The sequence below is a fragment of the Lynx canadensis genome, chromosome E1 (assembly GCF_007474595.2).
Source record: "Lynx canadensis isolate LIC74 chromosome E1, mLynCan4.pri.v2, whole genome shotgun sequence".
Classification (NCBI taxonomy): domain Eukaryota; kingdom Metazoa; phylum Chordata; class Mammalia; order Carnivora; family Felidae; genus Lynx; species Lynx canadensis.
In genome coordinates, this window is record NC_044316.2 from 24,875,917 (window position 1) to 24,890,471 (window position 14,555).

General features: G+C 46.1%; 1 protein-coding gene across 1 annotated transcript; it reads left to right on the forward strand.

The window, feature by feature from the left end:
• Positions 1-4,665: 4,665 nt before the first annotated feature.
• Positions 4,666-14,503, forward strand: CE1H17orf64 (chromosome E1 C17orf64 homolog). Its single transcript, XM_030295458.1, has 6 exons — positions 4,666-4,716; positions 5,861-5,962; positions 6,220-6,395; positions 6,863-6,962; positions 11,319-11,514; positions 14,418-14,503. Exons 1-6 carry the CDS (start codon positions 4,666-4,668, stop codon positions 14,501-14,503), a joined length of 711 nt encoding a protein of 236 aa, XP_030151318.1.
• Positions 14,504-14,555: the final 52 nt, after the last annotated feature.

The window sequence follows — 14,555 nt, forward strand, 5'->3', positions numbered from 1 at the left end:
GATTCACCTCACCACATAGCCTCTTCCAAATTTGCCTGATGATAAGAATTCCCCGGGACCTATTAAAATATTGGTTCCTAGGCCTTCCTGGGAGATTCTGAAAGTCTGAGGTGACTTTTCTCATTGGAATTTTTCTCAGTCTGGAAAACCTGATATTAACCCCCAGTACCACCAGATCTAGACTGAGGGCAGGGGGTAAAACTGTGGTGTCCTAAAGGAGAGGAGGTGAGAGTAAGTCCTACAGGGAGAACTTGCATGACTTGTAGCAAATTTGGGGGTGACATTTTTTCTCTCCGAAATCCTTCCCAACTCCAATATTTGTTGACTATACAGTTCTCTCCAGCCTGTCTCCCTGCTTCCCATCTTAGGAAAGAACACCTTCCAGAGAGAGGCAAGTGGAAATCATTAGGCTTAGCAATTTAACACCATCTCAGAAAGCTTGCATATCATTAAATTGTTTAGAAACATGCTTTGAAGTTATGAGTTTGCCATTCTGTGGTGTTATTTCGATATCCTGACAAGATATTTTTAGAGCACATAAAGCCCAAATTAAAACATTGCTACCAAAAAAAAAAAAAAAGTGAAATTAAACCAGGGCTCCATAAATGGAAAACTACAGTAAACATCAGATAGGAGTGAAGGAAAAAGTACCAAATATTTTTGAGAACTATTTTGAGCAGAGAAGAGATGAAGAGATGCTTCTGACCAGCATGCAGAGATGTGCCTATGTCCTGCCAGGGTGAGAGGGAAAGGTGTCACGCCTATAGGCCCTACCTTGACAGGCTCTCACCCTGGGATTGGTGCAGGAGGAGCTTCATTCCCATTGGTGAGGGACGGGCATAGGCTGTTGGTAGGGGATGCAGTACTTCAGCTTTACTGGACACAGTCAAGGATTTTACTGGCTTTCTCGTTTGTCACTGGTTTCTTGGTTTAGGTCTGGAATATGGTTATAGTTAGGCCTATAACCCCCTTGCCTTCTTCCTTTATCCTGTTTCTTTCCAGATTAGCTGTGTTCTGGCATTTCTCACAATTGAGGGCTTCCAAGAGCTCAGATTTAAAGACCCATCTGAAAAACCACTGCTGAGAAGGTCTACATCCTTAGGTTAGACCTCTTAGATCATTGGTTCTTAACTTCTTTAGGGCTACAGACCTCTCTGATTACCTGATGAAAGCTACAGGTCCTCACATATAACTCGCTAGTTAGAATTTCAAAGGGTTTGTTGACTCCCTCAAGTCTATCAGTGAACCCCATGTTAAGAGACTCTGCCTCAGGTAGTGATAAGAGTCCTTCATGGCCTTGGATTAGGGACGCCTTGGCCCTCAGCTGGGAACTGTCCCATTTCCTCCAGACCCAGCACTTCAGCTATGATGGGAGTTTGAGTGGTCTTCCTTTTTTTGGAGACTTGATACAATTCTAATTGGATAACTGGACAATTCAGAACAAGATCAAGAGGCTTCTTTTGAAGAAAGATCTTCAAGTCTATGAGAGTATGCATAGACAGTGGATGCCAAGAGTCGTTTTCCCTGTTCACTGAGTTCAGGGTATACAACAAAAATTTCATGAGCTCTATCTGGTCACTAGAGGGTATGAGTGAGACATGATGTTTATGCAACTGGCCCATACCATTAAGAAACATGCCAGCCTGCATGGAGTAGAGGGTGAACAAATTAACATCCTCACCCCCACCTTCTCCACTCCAGACCCACCTGCCTGAAGTATATGGCACATAGAGTTTTCAAAATTAACTATTGGAGGAATAACTCAGGTCAATGAGTTGATTTGCTAACCGGCCATTTTAGAGTCATTTTCAGCTAACTGGGTGGATTTTGAAGACTGTCTCCCAAAGGCAATGGATTTTTATTTTGTTTTAGTTAATGTTGAGTGTTGAGCCATTATTCCTGGCTGCTGTCAGACTCAATGGTCTCTTCAGGCTACTCCCTAAGGTTGATAATAAAATGCTTATGGGACTAGGGCAGGCATCCAGAGTCTAGGACTTGTTGGAGGCTCTGGAGGGAAGAGAAGTGGAGTGGGTTGAGGGAGCAGGCAGGGACAGATAAGCTTTGAGATTCTGACTTACTTCCCCCTTCTCGATTGTAAATATTATTTGGGGCAGGGGGAAGGATAGATATATAACATCTATATCTATATTCAATTCCTTGTTTCTTTTTACTGTTTTCTTCCAGTGTCGGTCCATATTCATGTCAACTTATCTAAGTAGGAGTTATAATGTAATACTCTTTTGTGTTCTGTGTTTAAACTTAGTATTATATCACATTGTTAATGATGTTATTTATTCCTTTTAAAAACAGATTCAGCTCTCTCTCTTTTTTTTACTGTAAATGTAAAGCATATTCATTATTGCTTAAATTCAGACAATATACCCAAAAAATGAAAAATCATTTTGAAGCGTATCCTTCAGGATACATTTTCTATGCATGTATAATTACATACTTTCAAAAATGGAATCATACCAGACATGCTGCTTTAGGTCCTGTTTCCCATTTGTTAAATATAGATGTAAAGTTGAAATTAAAACATTTTTAATTTTAGTTATTACTATATAAATATAAAATAATGTTTTAAATTTTTTTTTCAACGTTTTTATTTATTTTTGGGACAGAGAGAGACAGAGCATGAACGGGGGAGGGGCAGAGAGAGAGGGAGACACAGAATCGGAAACAGGCTCCAGGCTCTGAGCCATCAGCCCAGAGCCTGACGCGGGGCTCGAACCCACGGACCGCGAGATCGTGACCTGGCTGAAGTCGGACGCCCAACCGACTGCGCCACCCAGGCGCCCCTTAATAATTAGTAGTATTTTGGTGGTAAGGCATTTTTAAAATTAATTTTGTTTACTATTTAATAGAGTAGTATTTTTAAGTATTGGTGTCCCATAATTTATTTACCCTTTCCTACTGATGATACTTCAGTTTTTTCCAAATTGTCACCACTGCAACCGTCCTCATACATACATTTTCTCTCGGGACCAACTCCTGGAAGTAGAATTTGTGGGACAAAGGGAATGTACATTTAACATTTTGCATTATTCCCAGAAGTAAGAGAGCCCCTTTCCCCGTACTCTTGCAAATATAATTTTCCTTCTTTTTTTAAAGTCCATTTTCATGTTTTATATTTGAGAGAGAGAGAGAGCGCGCGCGCGCAGCGGAGGGGCAGAGAGACAGAGAGGGAGCCATAGAATCCGAAGCAGGCTCCAGACTCTGAGCTGCCAGCACAGAGCCGGGCGGGGGGCTCCAACTCAGGAACTGTGAGATCATGACCTGAGCCGAAGTCCGAAGCTTAACCTGAGCCACTCAGGCGCCCCTAATTTTCCTTAATGGCCATAAAATAGTCCTGGATTAATGCTCAGAGAACACACCTTCCAGTTTGGAGGAGAGCCATATTCCCCTAGGACTATGAGGAGCCACAATGTCCCTATCAGGTGCAGGTACCGCCGCCAGATGGCGAGAGGGAGGCCTGGGACGACCCTTGCGGGGTCTGGAGGGTGGGGAATACTAGCCCGGCTCGTTTGGCCACGGCGATCCGACCCGACCCCGCGCGGCCGAAGGCAGGAGAGGAAGTGGAAAGCATGGACTTGGAGGACACGGGCCCCGGGCGCAGAGGACATGAGGGCAACGGCCTGGAGACGGACTTCAGCGTCGCAGGGAAGAAGATGCGGGTTGTGTAAACGGAGGCTGCAACGGTCCCATCAGCGCCGTACCCCGCGGTGCGCGCTGGTGGAGGTCGCGAGCGGGCTCTGGGGCCGCGTGAGGGGAGAGGTCGGATTTCGCGCCTCCGAGAACTCACGGGCTGAACCGGCCGGGGAGACGCAGGGACCCCGCCGGCAGCGCTTACTCTCCTTGGAGGGCGGTGTCGGTGGGAAAGGCTAGAGCGGTTGGGATCCAACAGAAAGCCCCTCGCCCCACTTAGTGGCCTCCGACCTGTGCAAGTCACGGGACCTCTATGCGTCTGGGCTCCTCTTCTATGAAATGGGATCACTGATGGTACCGCCTCAGTTGTTGTGAGGATTAATTGAGATAATACCTGGTGGCTTGTATTTTTTGCACACTCCCTCAAAACACCACCACTCTTCAACCAACACCCAACACAATTGACTTATTAACTTCCTGGAGGCTACAGAGGAGTAGAAGAGAAGATCTCAGTAGAGATTTACTGTATTCAATTCTCTTGGTGTACCCTCTAGTCCTTTGCCCCAAATCCAGAAAGAAATGTTATAAACCATAGTCTTCATCTCAGGAAGCCCACGGTGTGACTGAGGAGTCGTGAATGGTACACATGCAAGAAAATTACTTCACAAGTCTTACCAGTGTTCACAAACACTAGCATCTGACAGTTCTCCTGGGAGAAGAGGTGCCAGCCCCTCCTGGCCAGCTGTGAGCTCTAAGAAAGTCCTGGGTCTACCCGGCACATCTTGCTCACTTCCCTGTTCCAGTTCCCAGTTGAACAAGATGGATGGGCCACCCCTAAGAATGAGGGCCTGGCAGGGGGAGGGGAGCTAGGCTCTGTGTTGGCAGTTGCCATGGTTTCACTCTGAGTTCTGGAGCCAACCTGCCCACCCTCTGAGACACTCAGATCACAGAAGCAGTAGGTCAGAAGCCTGAGGGGATATAAGGAGTGCCACTCTGGAGCCCCCCAGTGCACCTGTTGAGATGGAGGCCTCAAATGGGCAAGGGGGTGAAGGAGACAAGCCCCTAAAGAAGGTGAAGTGGGGTGAGGGATGTGAGGGAAGGAAGAAAGAAGGTCCTTGAGAGGCTAGTCTTGGAAAGCAGAGAACATGAAATTAAGGGAAGGAAAGAAGAAGGAAAAATGTTGATGTACACGAGTTAGCAAGAGACCAAAAGAACAAAAGGATAATTCATTCAAACACAAGTTTATCAAAGACGTGTATTCCTGGCAAGATGATTGTTGGTTATGGAGACACAAGGGCGTGTGTGTGTGTGTGTGTGTGTGTGTACGTGTGTGTGTACACTTGTGTCATGGTCTGTGTGTGTGGTTGTGTGGTGTGAGGGGTGTGTTTATAGAGTTGATCGGCCAGAGTCCCCTCTCTCTGGGTCCTGGAGGAGCCTAAGATACATACTCTCTCCATCTACTTTCCTCCGTTTCCCTGGTCTCTCGCTTCAGAGTGGTCTGGGCCGGGATCTTCCTTGTTCCCCCTGAGCACAAGCAAGAATTAATGCTCCCTTTTCTGAGAGGCTTTTGAAAGGTCAGGTGCAAATCCCACCATGTCAGTTTAATCCTGTGCTTTGACTTTATTATTTCGTAGTCACTTTGTCTTCATTAATTTTCAGCTTTTGGGGGGCCCACTTTTGCTGTCAGAAATCTCCTCCTCATCACCATCACTGTCACATGGTTTTCTGAGTGCCTGTTATCATGGCATGATGCTAAAGGTTAGAGGTGGTCCTGGGGCTTAGGCACTCAGTAAATGTTTGTTTGAATGAATGAATAAATGACTCCTTGCTCATTCCCCCAAGGAGTTTCTTACATCTCTTGGCGCCTCAAAGTGTTCTTATCTGTAACCAGGGATAATGATATCTAACCTCACAGAATTTGTGGGAGAATAAAATGAGTTCATGTTTATCAAGTTATTTGTACAATTAACTACTATTCTGTGCTATAATTATTATAAAAGAAATGGGTAGGGCATTCTAGGTTTCCTAAGCAGGGATGTTCAGGGATGGGTTTCTTTCCTAGGGCTTACTGCTTCAGGACTGGGTCAAGAAAGGGTCCTCAGGGAAAATGGAGAAGGGCTTTGGCTGGAATTTGGACCACTGGTTGCCTAGCACTGCCCCTCAAGAGCACCTGCCTAAGCTCCCCAGCTGACCATTGCCTCCTGCCTCTTCCCAGGTGACAGATGCACCCTACTTAGAGAAGAGCTCCTGCACCACCCATTCTGGAGACTCACTTGTACGCCATGCCAAGGGTCTGGACCAGGACACCTTCAAAATTGTAAGGGGCCAGCCCAGGACCCTGTCTCTTGTTCCCTACAGGTCAGGAGACCTGGATCAGAATTGGCAGGCCTCAGAACCATAGCTTATTGTCCCACTTGTCATGCTCTTGGGAAGGAAGTGGGGCAGGAGCTTGACTGGAGCCTCCTTACTTAACCCGCTTAACACTTCCTGGCTCATAAAGGCTTCTGGTTACTTGGGGCTGCCCATCTACCTCTTTTCTCCTATGACCCCTCACTTGACCTGTTGCCTCCTCAGTGTAAAGAATATCTAAGGCCACTGAAGAAGTTCCTGCGAAAGTTGCACCTGCCCAGGGACCTTCCCCAGAAGAAGAAGCTAAAGTACATGAAGCAGAGCCTGGTGGCCCTAGGGGACCACATCAACACCTTTCTGCAACACTACTGCCGAACCTGGGAAATCAAGCACTGGAGGAAGTAGGGCAGCCTCCTTGCCCTTCCCACTATTCCCACTCCTGGGCCACATACCTTTCCCACCCCCGATTCAAGGTCCCACCTCAGTCAAGATCCCTGAGTTCTTCATTCCTTCATCTTTATGTGAAAGAGTCAGGATCCTAGAGTGAGCATGGTGAACAGGGGGTGGAGAGAATGGGATCTCTAGTTACTCAGGGCAGCATTGATTCATGGCAGCTACGTACACAGTGGACAAAGGACTCTCCTGACTCTGGAGAATGACCTCTGAACAACTGCTGTGTGGTGTGGGTGCCCATCACCAGGTTGGGGTATTCAAGGTCTAGCAAATTTCCACCTCTCCACGTCCCCAGCGAAATCCAAGGAGGCAGCATGTGGTCCATTTCTCCCTGGGTGGGTCCTGGACACAAGACAAATGCTGAAGGGAGAGGGGCTGTGCTCTGCCTCCCTCAGCCTTGGTTTCTCCCCTGCAGGATGCTCTGGCGATTTGTCTCTCTCTTCTCAGAACTGGAGGCAAAACAGCTTCGCAGGCTCTACAAGTACACCAAGAGCAACCAGACAGCCAAGTTCCTGGTGAGGCGCTCAGGAAAGCTCCTCCCCAGGCCTGGCTGAGGGTTGGCTGGTATATTCTTGGATTGGGGGGGGGAGGCCTGGGGCTGAGGGTCCCTCTGATACCACCAGCATCCTTCCAGTCATTTCCACACTCACTGGCTGGGGAACACCCCACTGCCCCTACCTTTATCCCTATAGGGGGCGAAATGGGGCTAAAGAGGGCAGAGGCTCAACTTCAAGTTCTTGATACTCTCCACACCAACACCCTGATGTTAACAAGGGCAGGGACCTTCCTGAGGAGCTATAGGTGGGGACGGTTGAGGCCAGGCAGAAAGGCACAGCCAGCTTGGGGAAGGCTCCAAAGACTAGCAACAGCCTGGCCTGGCTTTGGTCAAAAACAGTGACTCTCAAACATTTTGGTTTCAGGTCATGTTCACTCTCTTAAAAAACCATTGAGAAGCCCCAAAAGCATTTATGTAGGTTATATCAATCGATATTTGCCTCATCCAAAATTAAAACTAAAGAAAAAATTCAAAATAAGTACTTACTAATCCAATTAAAAATAAAAGCAAGGAGCCCACTACATTTTAACATAAATAATTTTTACAAGAAATATCTGTATTTTCCAAAACCAAAAAAATTAGCGAGAAGAATAGCATTGTTTTACATTTTTGCAAATCTCTTTAGTGTCTGGCTTAATAGAAGACAGCTCAGCTGTGTTCTCATATCTGCTTCTACAATCTCTTATGATATGTGATTTGGCTTAAGTACATGATGAAAACCCAGACTTGCACAACTGTATAGTTAGAGAAGAGAGGAATATTTTATTAGCATTTTCAGATAGTTATGGATATTTTTTTAAATTTATTTACTTTGAGAGAAAGAGAGAGCAAGGGAGAGGGGCAGAGAGAGAGAGAGAGAGAGCAGACTCCATGTTCGGTGAATAGCCCAATGCGGGGCTCGACTCTCATGATAGTGAGATCGCCACCTGAGCTGAGCAAGAGTTGGACGCTTAACCTGCTGAGCCATCCAGATGCCCCTGTATATTTTTCTTTGCTACCACACCAAAACTCAACAAGTGGCAGCTACTTAGTAGCAATGTGGAATCTGAAACCATATGAATGAACGTTATAAAATACTTCTTTTTCCTTTTTTAGCACTTTTAGGTTTACAAAAAAATTGGGTAGAAAGTTCAGATGTTTCCCATATACTACCCCCTCTTGTTTTCCTTATTATTAGCATCTTGCATTAGAGAGGTACATTTGTTACCATTGGTGATCCAGTATTGACACATTATTAACTAAATAATGTCCGTAGCTTACATTAGGGCCCACTCTTTGTGTTGTACATTCAATAGGTTTTGACAACTGCATAATGACATGTATCCACCATTACAAAGCATACAGAATAGTTTTGGTGCCTTAAAATGCCCTGTCCTCCACATATTCATCCTTTCATTCTTTCCCTCCAAACTCCTGGCAATCATTGATCTTTTTACTATCTCAATGTTTTTACTTTTTCCAGAATTTCATATAGTTGGAATCACACAGTATGTAGCCTTTTCGGATTTGTATCAATGACTTTTTCACACTGGCTTACATTAGACTCCATTGGTTTCTCTCTTGCACTTTGGGTAGACCCCACTTTTCAGGGGGTCAGTGAGGTCAAAATATTTCAGGGGCCCCCAGGGGCTCACAGAGCACACTTTGAGAATCACTAATTCAAAATAATAATCATGGGTAACAGTTTCTATGTTCCAGCACTTTATGTTCCCTCCTGTGATCTTCAAAAGTAACCCTGGGGCACCTGGGTGGCTCAGTCAGTTAAGCGTCCGACCTCAGCTCAGGTCATTATCTCATGTCTCATGGGTTTGAGCCCTGAATCTCGCTCTGTGCTGACAGCTCAGAGCCTGGAGCCTGCTTCAGATTCTGTGTCTCCCACTCTCTCTGCCCCTCCCCTGCTCACACTCTGTTTCTCTCTCTCAAAAGTAAACAATTTAGGGGGAAAAAAAAAGTAACCCTACATGGTAACTAGAAATAGTGTTCACAGTGTGTAAATGAAGATACCAAATGCAGAGAGCTTGACCCAGACCACATAGCAAGTAGAGGGAAGAGCCAGGTTCAAACATCTGGTTCAGAGGAAAGCCCTCCTCTAACTGTGGCACCTCACTCTTGCTGGGCAGCTTTAACGAAATCCTTTCCCCCCTTGGGTCTCTATTTCTTCCTCTGAACATGAATGGGTGAGTCGTTTCAGTGATTCCTCCTCTGAATACAAGGAGTTGCCATTTTAGTGATACCTGGATTTCACTGGCCAGGAAAATCTCAAAAGATATTTTCAGGTTCTCAATTTTAATTTTGTCAAGGACTTTAAAATAAGTACCATTGTTTCATTACAAAGAAATGCGTAAGACGCTATAATTCTAGACTAATACACACATGAAAAAATGCTCAACATCACTCATCATCAGGGAAATACAAATCAAAACTACAATGAGGTTATCAGCTCACACCTGTCAGAATGGCTAAAATTAACAACACGGGAAACAACAGGTGTTGGCGAGGATGTGGAGAAAGGGGATCTCTTACGTTGTTGGTGGGAATGCAAATTGGTGCAGCCACTCTGGAAAACAGTATGGAGGTTCCTCAAAAAGTTAAAAATAGAACTGCCATACGTTCCAGCAATTACACTACTAGGTGTTTTACCAAAGAATACAAAAATACAGATTCGAAGGGGGCATGCACCCCGAAGTTTATAGCAGCATTATCAACAATAGCCAAACTGTGGAAAGAGCCCAAATGTCCAGTGACTAATGAATGGATAAAGGAGATGTGGTACATATACACAATGGAATATTAGTCATAGAAAAGAACGAAATCTTACATTTGTGATGATATGGATGGAGCTAGAGTGTATTATGCTAAGTGGAATAAGTCAGTCCGAGAAAGACTACCATATGATTTCACTTGTGGAATTTTTTTTAATGTTTGTTTATTTTGGGGGGCACCTGGGTGGCTCAGTTGGTTAAGTATCTGACTCTTCATTTTGGCTCTGGTCATGATCTCATGGTTTGTTAGACCAAGCCCTGCATTGGGCTCTATGCTGACAGTGCAAGGCCTGCTTGGGATTCTTTCTCCCCCTCTCCCTCTCTCTCTGTCCCTCCCCTGCTCATGCTCCCTCTCTCATTCTCTCTCAAAATAAATAAATAACTTAAAAAATAATAATGTTTATTTTTGAAGGGAAGAGAGACAGAACATAGTGGGGGAGGAGCAGAGAGAAAGGGAGACACGGAATATGAAGCAGGCTCCAGACCCTGAGTGGTCAGCACAGAGCCCGACTAGGGGCTCGAACTCAGGAACTGGGAGATCATGACCTGAGCAGAAGTTGGACGCCCAACTGACTGAGCCACCCAGGCGTCCCTCACTCGTGGAATTTAAGAAACAAAACAGATGAGGGAAGACTGGGTGGCTCAGTTGGTTAAATGTCTGGCTTCGGCTCAGGTAATGATCTCCCTATTCATGAATTCAAAGCCCGGTGTCGGGCTCTGTGCTGACAGCTCAGAGCCTGGAGCCTGCTTCGGATTCTGTGTCTCCCTCTCTCTGCCCCTTCACCCACTCAAGCTCTGTCTCTCAATCTCTCAAAAATAAACAAAAAAATAAATAAAAACAGATGAACATGTGGGAAAGGAAAAAAAAAGAGAGGCAAACCTAAGACTCTTAACTATAGAGAACAAACTGAGGGTTGTTTGTTGGAGGGGAGGTGGGTGGGGGACAGGCTAGATGGGTGATGGGTATTAAGGAGGGTATTTATTGTGATGGGCACTGGGTCTTATATGTAAGTGACAAATCACTAAATTCTACTCCTGAAACTAATACTACACTATATGTTAACTAAACAGAATTTATTTATTTATTAATTTTTTTTAATGTTTATTTATTTTGGGGGAGAGGAGCAGAGAGAGAGTGGGAGAGAGGATCTGAAGCGGGCTCTGTGCTGACAGCAGAGAGCCCAATGCAGGGCTCAAACTCACAAACCATGAGATCATGACCTAAGCCGAAGTCGGATGCTTAAACTGACCCACCCAGGAGCCCCAGCTAAGTAGAATTTGAATATGAACTTGAAATGAACAGAAAAAGATACTATAACACTAAGAGTTGGAGGACGTATATCAAAGTAAATAACCACCCAATAAAAGACAGTTGGCAGCCTGGCCTCAGTGTCTCTGTTTCTCTCCCACATCTGTGACCCTTTGTTCCTGCTGACTAGGCACGTGTGAGGTGCAGCCAGACCACAGTAATTTCCTAACAAGGGCAGGGCTGGGGCTCTGGAGTGTGGGGCCTGTCTTCTCCGTACTCTCTAAACATTATGGGCCCATTGCAGGTGGCGTTCTGTCCCCTGGACACCCCGGAGAGCTCCTTGCTGGCCAACCAGGAAGACAGTCTGCCCAAGCTCTGCAGTGCCTGGGGGCTGCACGGCAACATCAGCGGCATGAAGGAGAGGCTGTCCAAGATGCAGGCCCCTGGCCGAGAGGCCTCCCTGCTGGGGGAGCCAAGATCCCAGATCCAGGTCATGAAAGGTAATGCCCCTTCCATGTGGGAACCATGTCTGGAGGAGGGGTCTCGCCCGCGGTGCCACATGCCCCCTAACCGCCCCCCCACCCACCCCCAGCAGCCTGACACGTTTCCCTTCCCATCTTCTTTTTAGCCCTCCATTTCTCTTTCTGTCCATTCTCCTTCCTCTTCTGCACTTTTTTCTTTTCTCTGTTTTGTCCCCCTGCCTGCAGGCATGTTTATCATAGAAAGTTTGAAATGTACAGATAAGTATAAAACACAAGAGGGGAAAATCACCCATTACCCAGAGACCATGACAGGTAACATTTGGGTGTGTTGCCTTCAGTGTTCTGTATGATTTCCCTCCGGAGGTCTTGTGATATATAGTTTTGGTTCCTGCATTTTTCAGTTAACAGTTTAAATGAAGGCGCTTTCCCACAAGACTAGAAGCAGAGACAGTTTCTAGCAGCCAAGAGTGGGGGCTTCAAACAGGGGCAGGGTGCCTACTCCCTGTTTCAGGTGGCTACGGGCTAAGGGAGTGGTTCATTCCCAAGGCGGGGAGAAAGTCAAGTCAGATGGACTGGGGATGGCCTTCCCAGCAGCTTTGGTCTCTGCAGTGATTGCACCGCTTGGCGCACTGGACGGAGGCTGTGGGGTTAGGGACAGACTTTCCAGCAAGGGGTCCCAGCCAAGGTTGGAACCTACGAAGGCCCCCTCCTGTGCACTGAGGTGCAAAGAGATGTGGGAGCCACTTACCCCTCCCTCTTCCGGATCTGGCTCCGGGGACCCCAGTTAGCTGCTCTTGCTTAGCTATTGGGGGAGAAAGTAAAGGCAAACAGGGTGGCCTAGGACCTCAAAGTGTGGTCCTAAATTGGAACCAGGTGCTCCTCTGAGGGTCAGGCTGCCTGGGGCTGATGCAGGCCAGCAGCTCTCGGGGCCTCTTCCACCAGTCATAGCTGCACCGAGTGGGAGAGCAGGGGTGAGAATAGGGAGGGGGCGGTGGTCACGAGGTAGGCAATTCCAGAGACCCAGAGCCCTGTCTGGGCTCTGTGAGGGTCCTTGGCCCTGGTGCCTACAGTTTAAATTGAGAAAGCAAAACATACAATGGGATGAAGGCCAAGACGTCATTAAGATGATGTAGGCCAAGCAGCTCACGAATCAGATCAGGAAAGTGAGGTCTGGGCTTTTGGGTCAGCCTTTCCCTGTACCAGGTGCTCTGTATCTCTTTATTTCACTTAATGCCTGCAACATCCTCATGAGGAGGGTATTATTGTCCCCCTTGCACAAATGAGCAATCTGAAGCCATAGGGCAAAGGGTGGGACAGGCTGACTGGAGGAAGTAACTCTGGGACAGGCTTTAAAGAAAGGGAAAAGGAGGGGCGCCTGGGTGGCTCAGTCGGTTAAGTGTCCCGACTTCGGCTCAGGTCACCATCTCACGGTCCGTGGGTTTGAGCCCCGCGTCGGGCTCTGGGCTGATGGCTCAGAGCCTGGAGCCTGCTTCCGATTCTGTGTCTCCCTCTCTCTCTGCCCCTCCCCCGTTCATGCTCTGTCTCTGTCTCAAAAATAAATAAAAAACGTTAAAAAAAATTAAAAAAAAAAAAGGGAAAAGGAGAGGAGGGGGGAAGGAAGAGTAGGAGGAGAGAGGAAAGGTGAGGGGCAATGAGCGGACAGTCCGGAGCCTGGAGGTGAATGGAAGAACAGGTTGGAGAAGTGCAGGATGGGGAGGAGGGGAGGATGGAAGGGTCTGTGGGGGTGGGGGGGTGGGGGGGTAATAGGAAAAAGCCTTGCATGGTAGGTTAAGAACTTTGGCTTTCGTGTAATTCTTTTTTTTTTTAATGTAATTCTTAAAATAACATTTTATTCCTACCTATAAACATAAGCATAGCATAGAAAATCGGGTAATACCGATAAACAAAAATAAGCAAATATAAACACCACATTGTTATCACTACTGCTAGCACTTTCCAGATGTTTTTTTACGCATATAAATACCTGTATTTTAGCCAAATGAGACCTCGCTGTGTATAGGATTTTGCTTGGAACTTGCTTTTTTCAGTTAATTAGATCAACCTTCCATGTCAACGTTTTCATTTCATCTCATTGTTGGATTAAATACTTCATATTCAAATTTTCCAAGTAGTCAAAGATATTTTTTTGTGCTGGTTTCTCAAGCATGTATTGCCCTGGTTATGCCCCTTCCATCTCTTTTAACCTAACAATGTCCTCCTTTTTACACCCTGACTTGTTGAGGAGATCAGGCCACTGATCTGCCGAATGTTCCACTTTTGATTCTTGTTGCTTCCTTTTGGCATTTTTAAAGCTTGTTCCTCTTTAGATAAAAAGTCTTGGTGAATTCACATTAAACATTTGTTTGGGATACAGTAGAGCTGAGGTTGTGTTCTTCACATTGTGGTAATATGACAAAACACACTATTTGGCGGGCCCACCAGGAATGGGCTAAGTAAGGTCAATCACTGAGTCTATTAGTGATATTAAATGTATCCCATGTGGTGTTTCTTTGACTCTATGTTCATAAGTCCGTTTTTACGAAAAAAGATGGCGGTGGTGTTTGCAAACAGTCTAGCAGCAAAGTCCTGGGACCTGGGGCATGAAACCTGAGAGGGATGTGGGGAAGAATCAGAGTCAAGACACATGGTATAGTCCTGACTGTGCCCCTAACTTGCCTTGGGCTTTGGGTGGGCTATTTCCTTACTCTGTGCTTGGGTGAGATCCTTCATCTGTAAATTAGGGTGATACCATCTTCCTCTGCCACAGGGTTCTTTGAGAAAAGAGGGACATAGGTTGCAAGTTAAGATAAGATTGTGTTGTTCTTCCTTTCTGTCCTTACCATATCCCCCGAATGTTACAGCCTGAGATTCTCTTACTCTTTGTGATGTTATCAGGACTGTGTTTGACCTTCCCTTTTCAGATTCTCTAAGGAAACTTCCTCACAAAACAAAACTCGAGAATAAGAGAATTAAGGAAGTCCCAGAGACTCCAGAGACCTGCCCATAAGAACATCAGGCTAGAACAGAGGGCCAGCTTGCCCTGGGTCCCAGAGCACTTG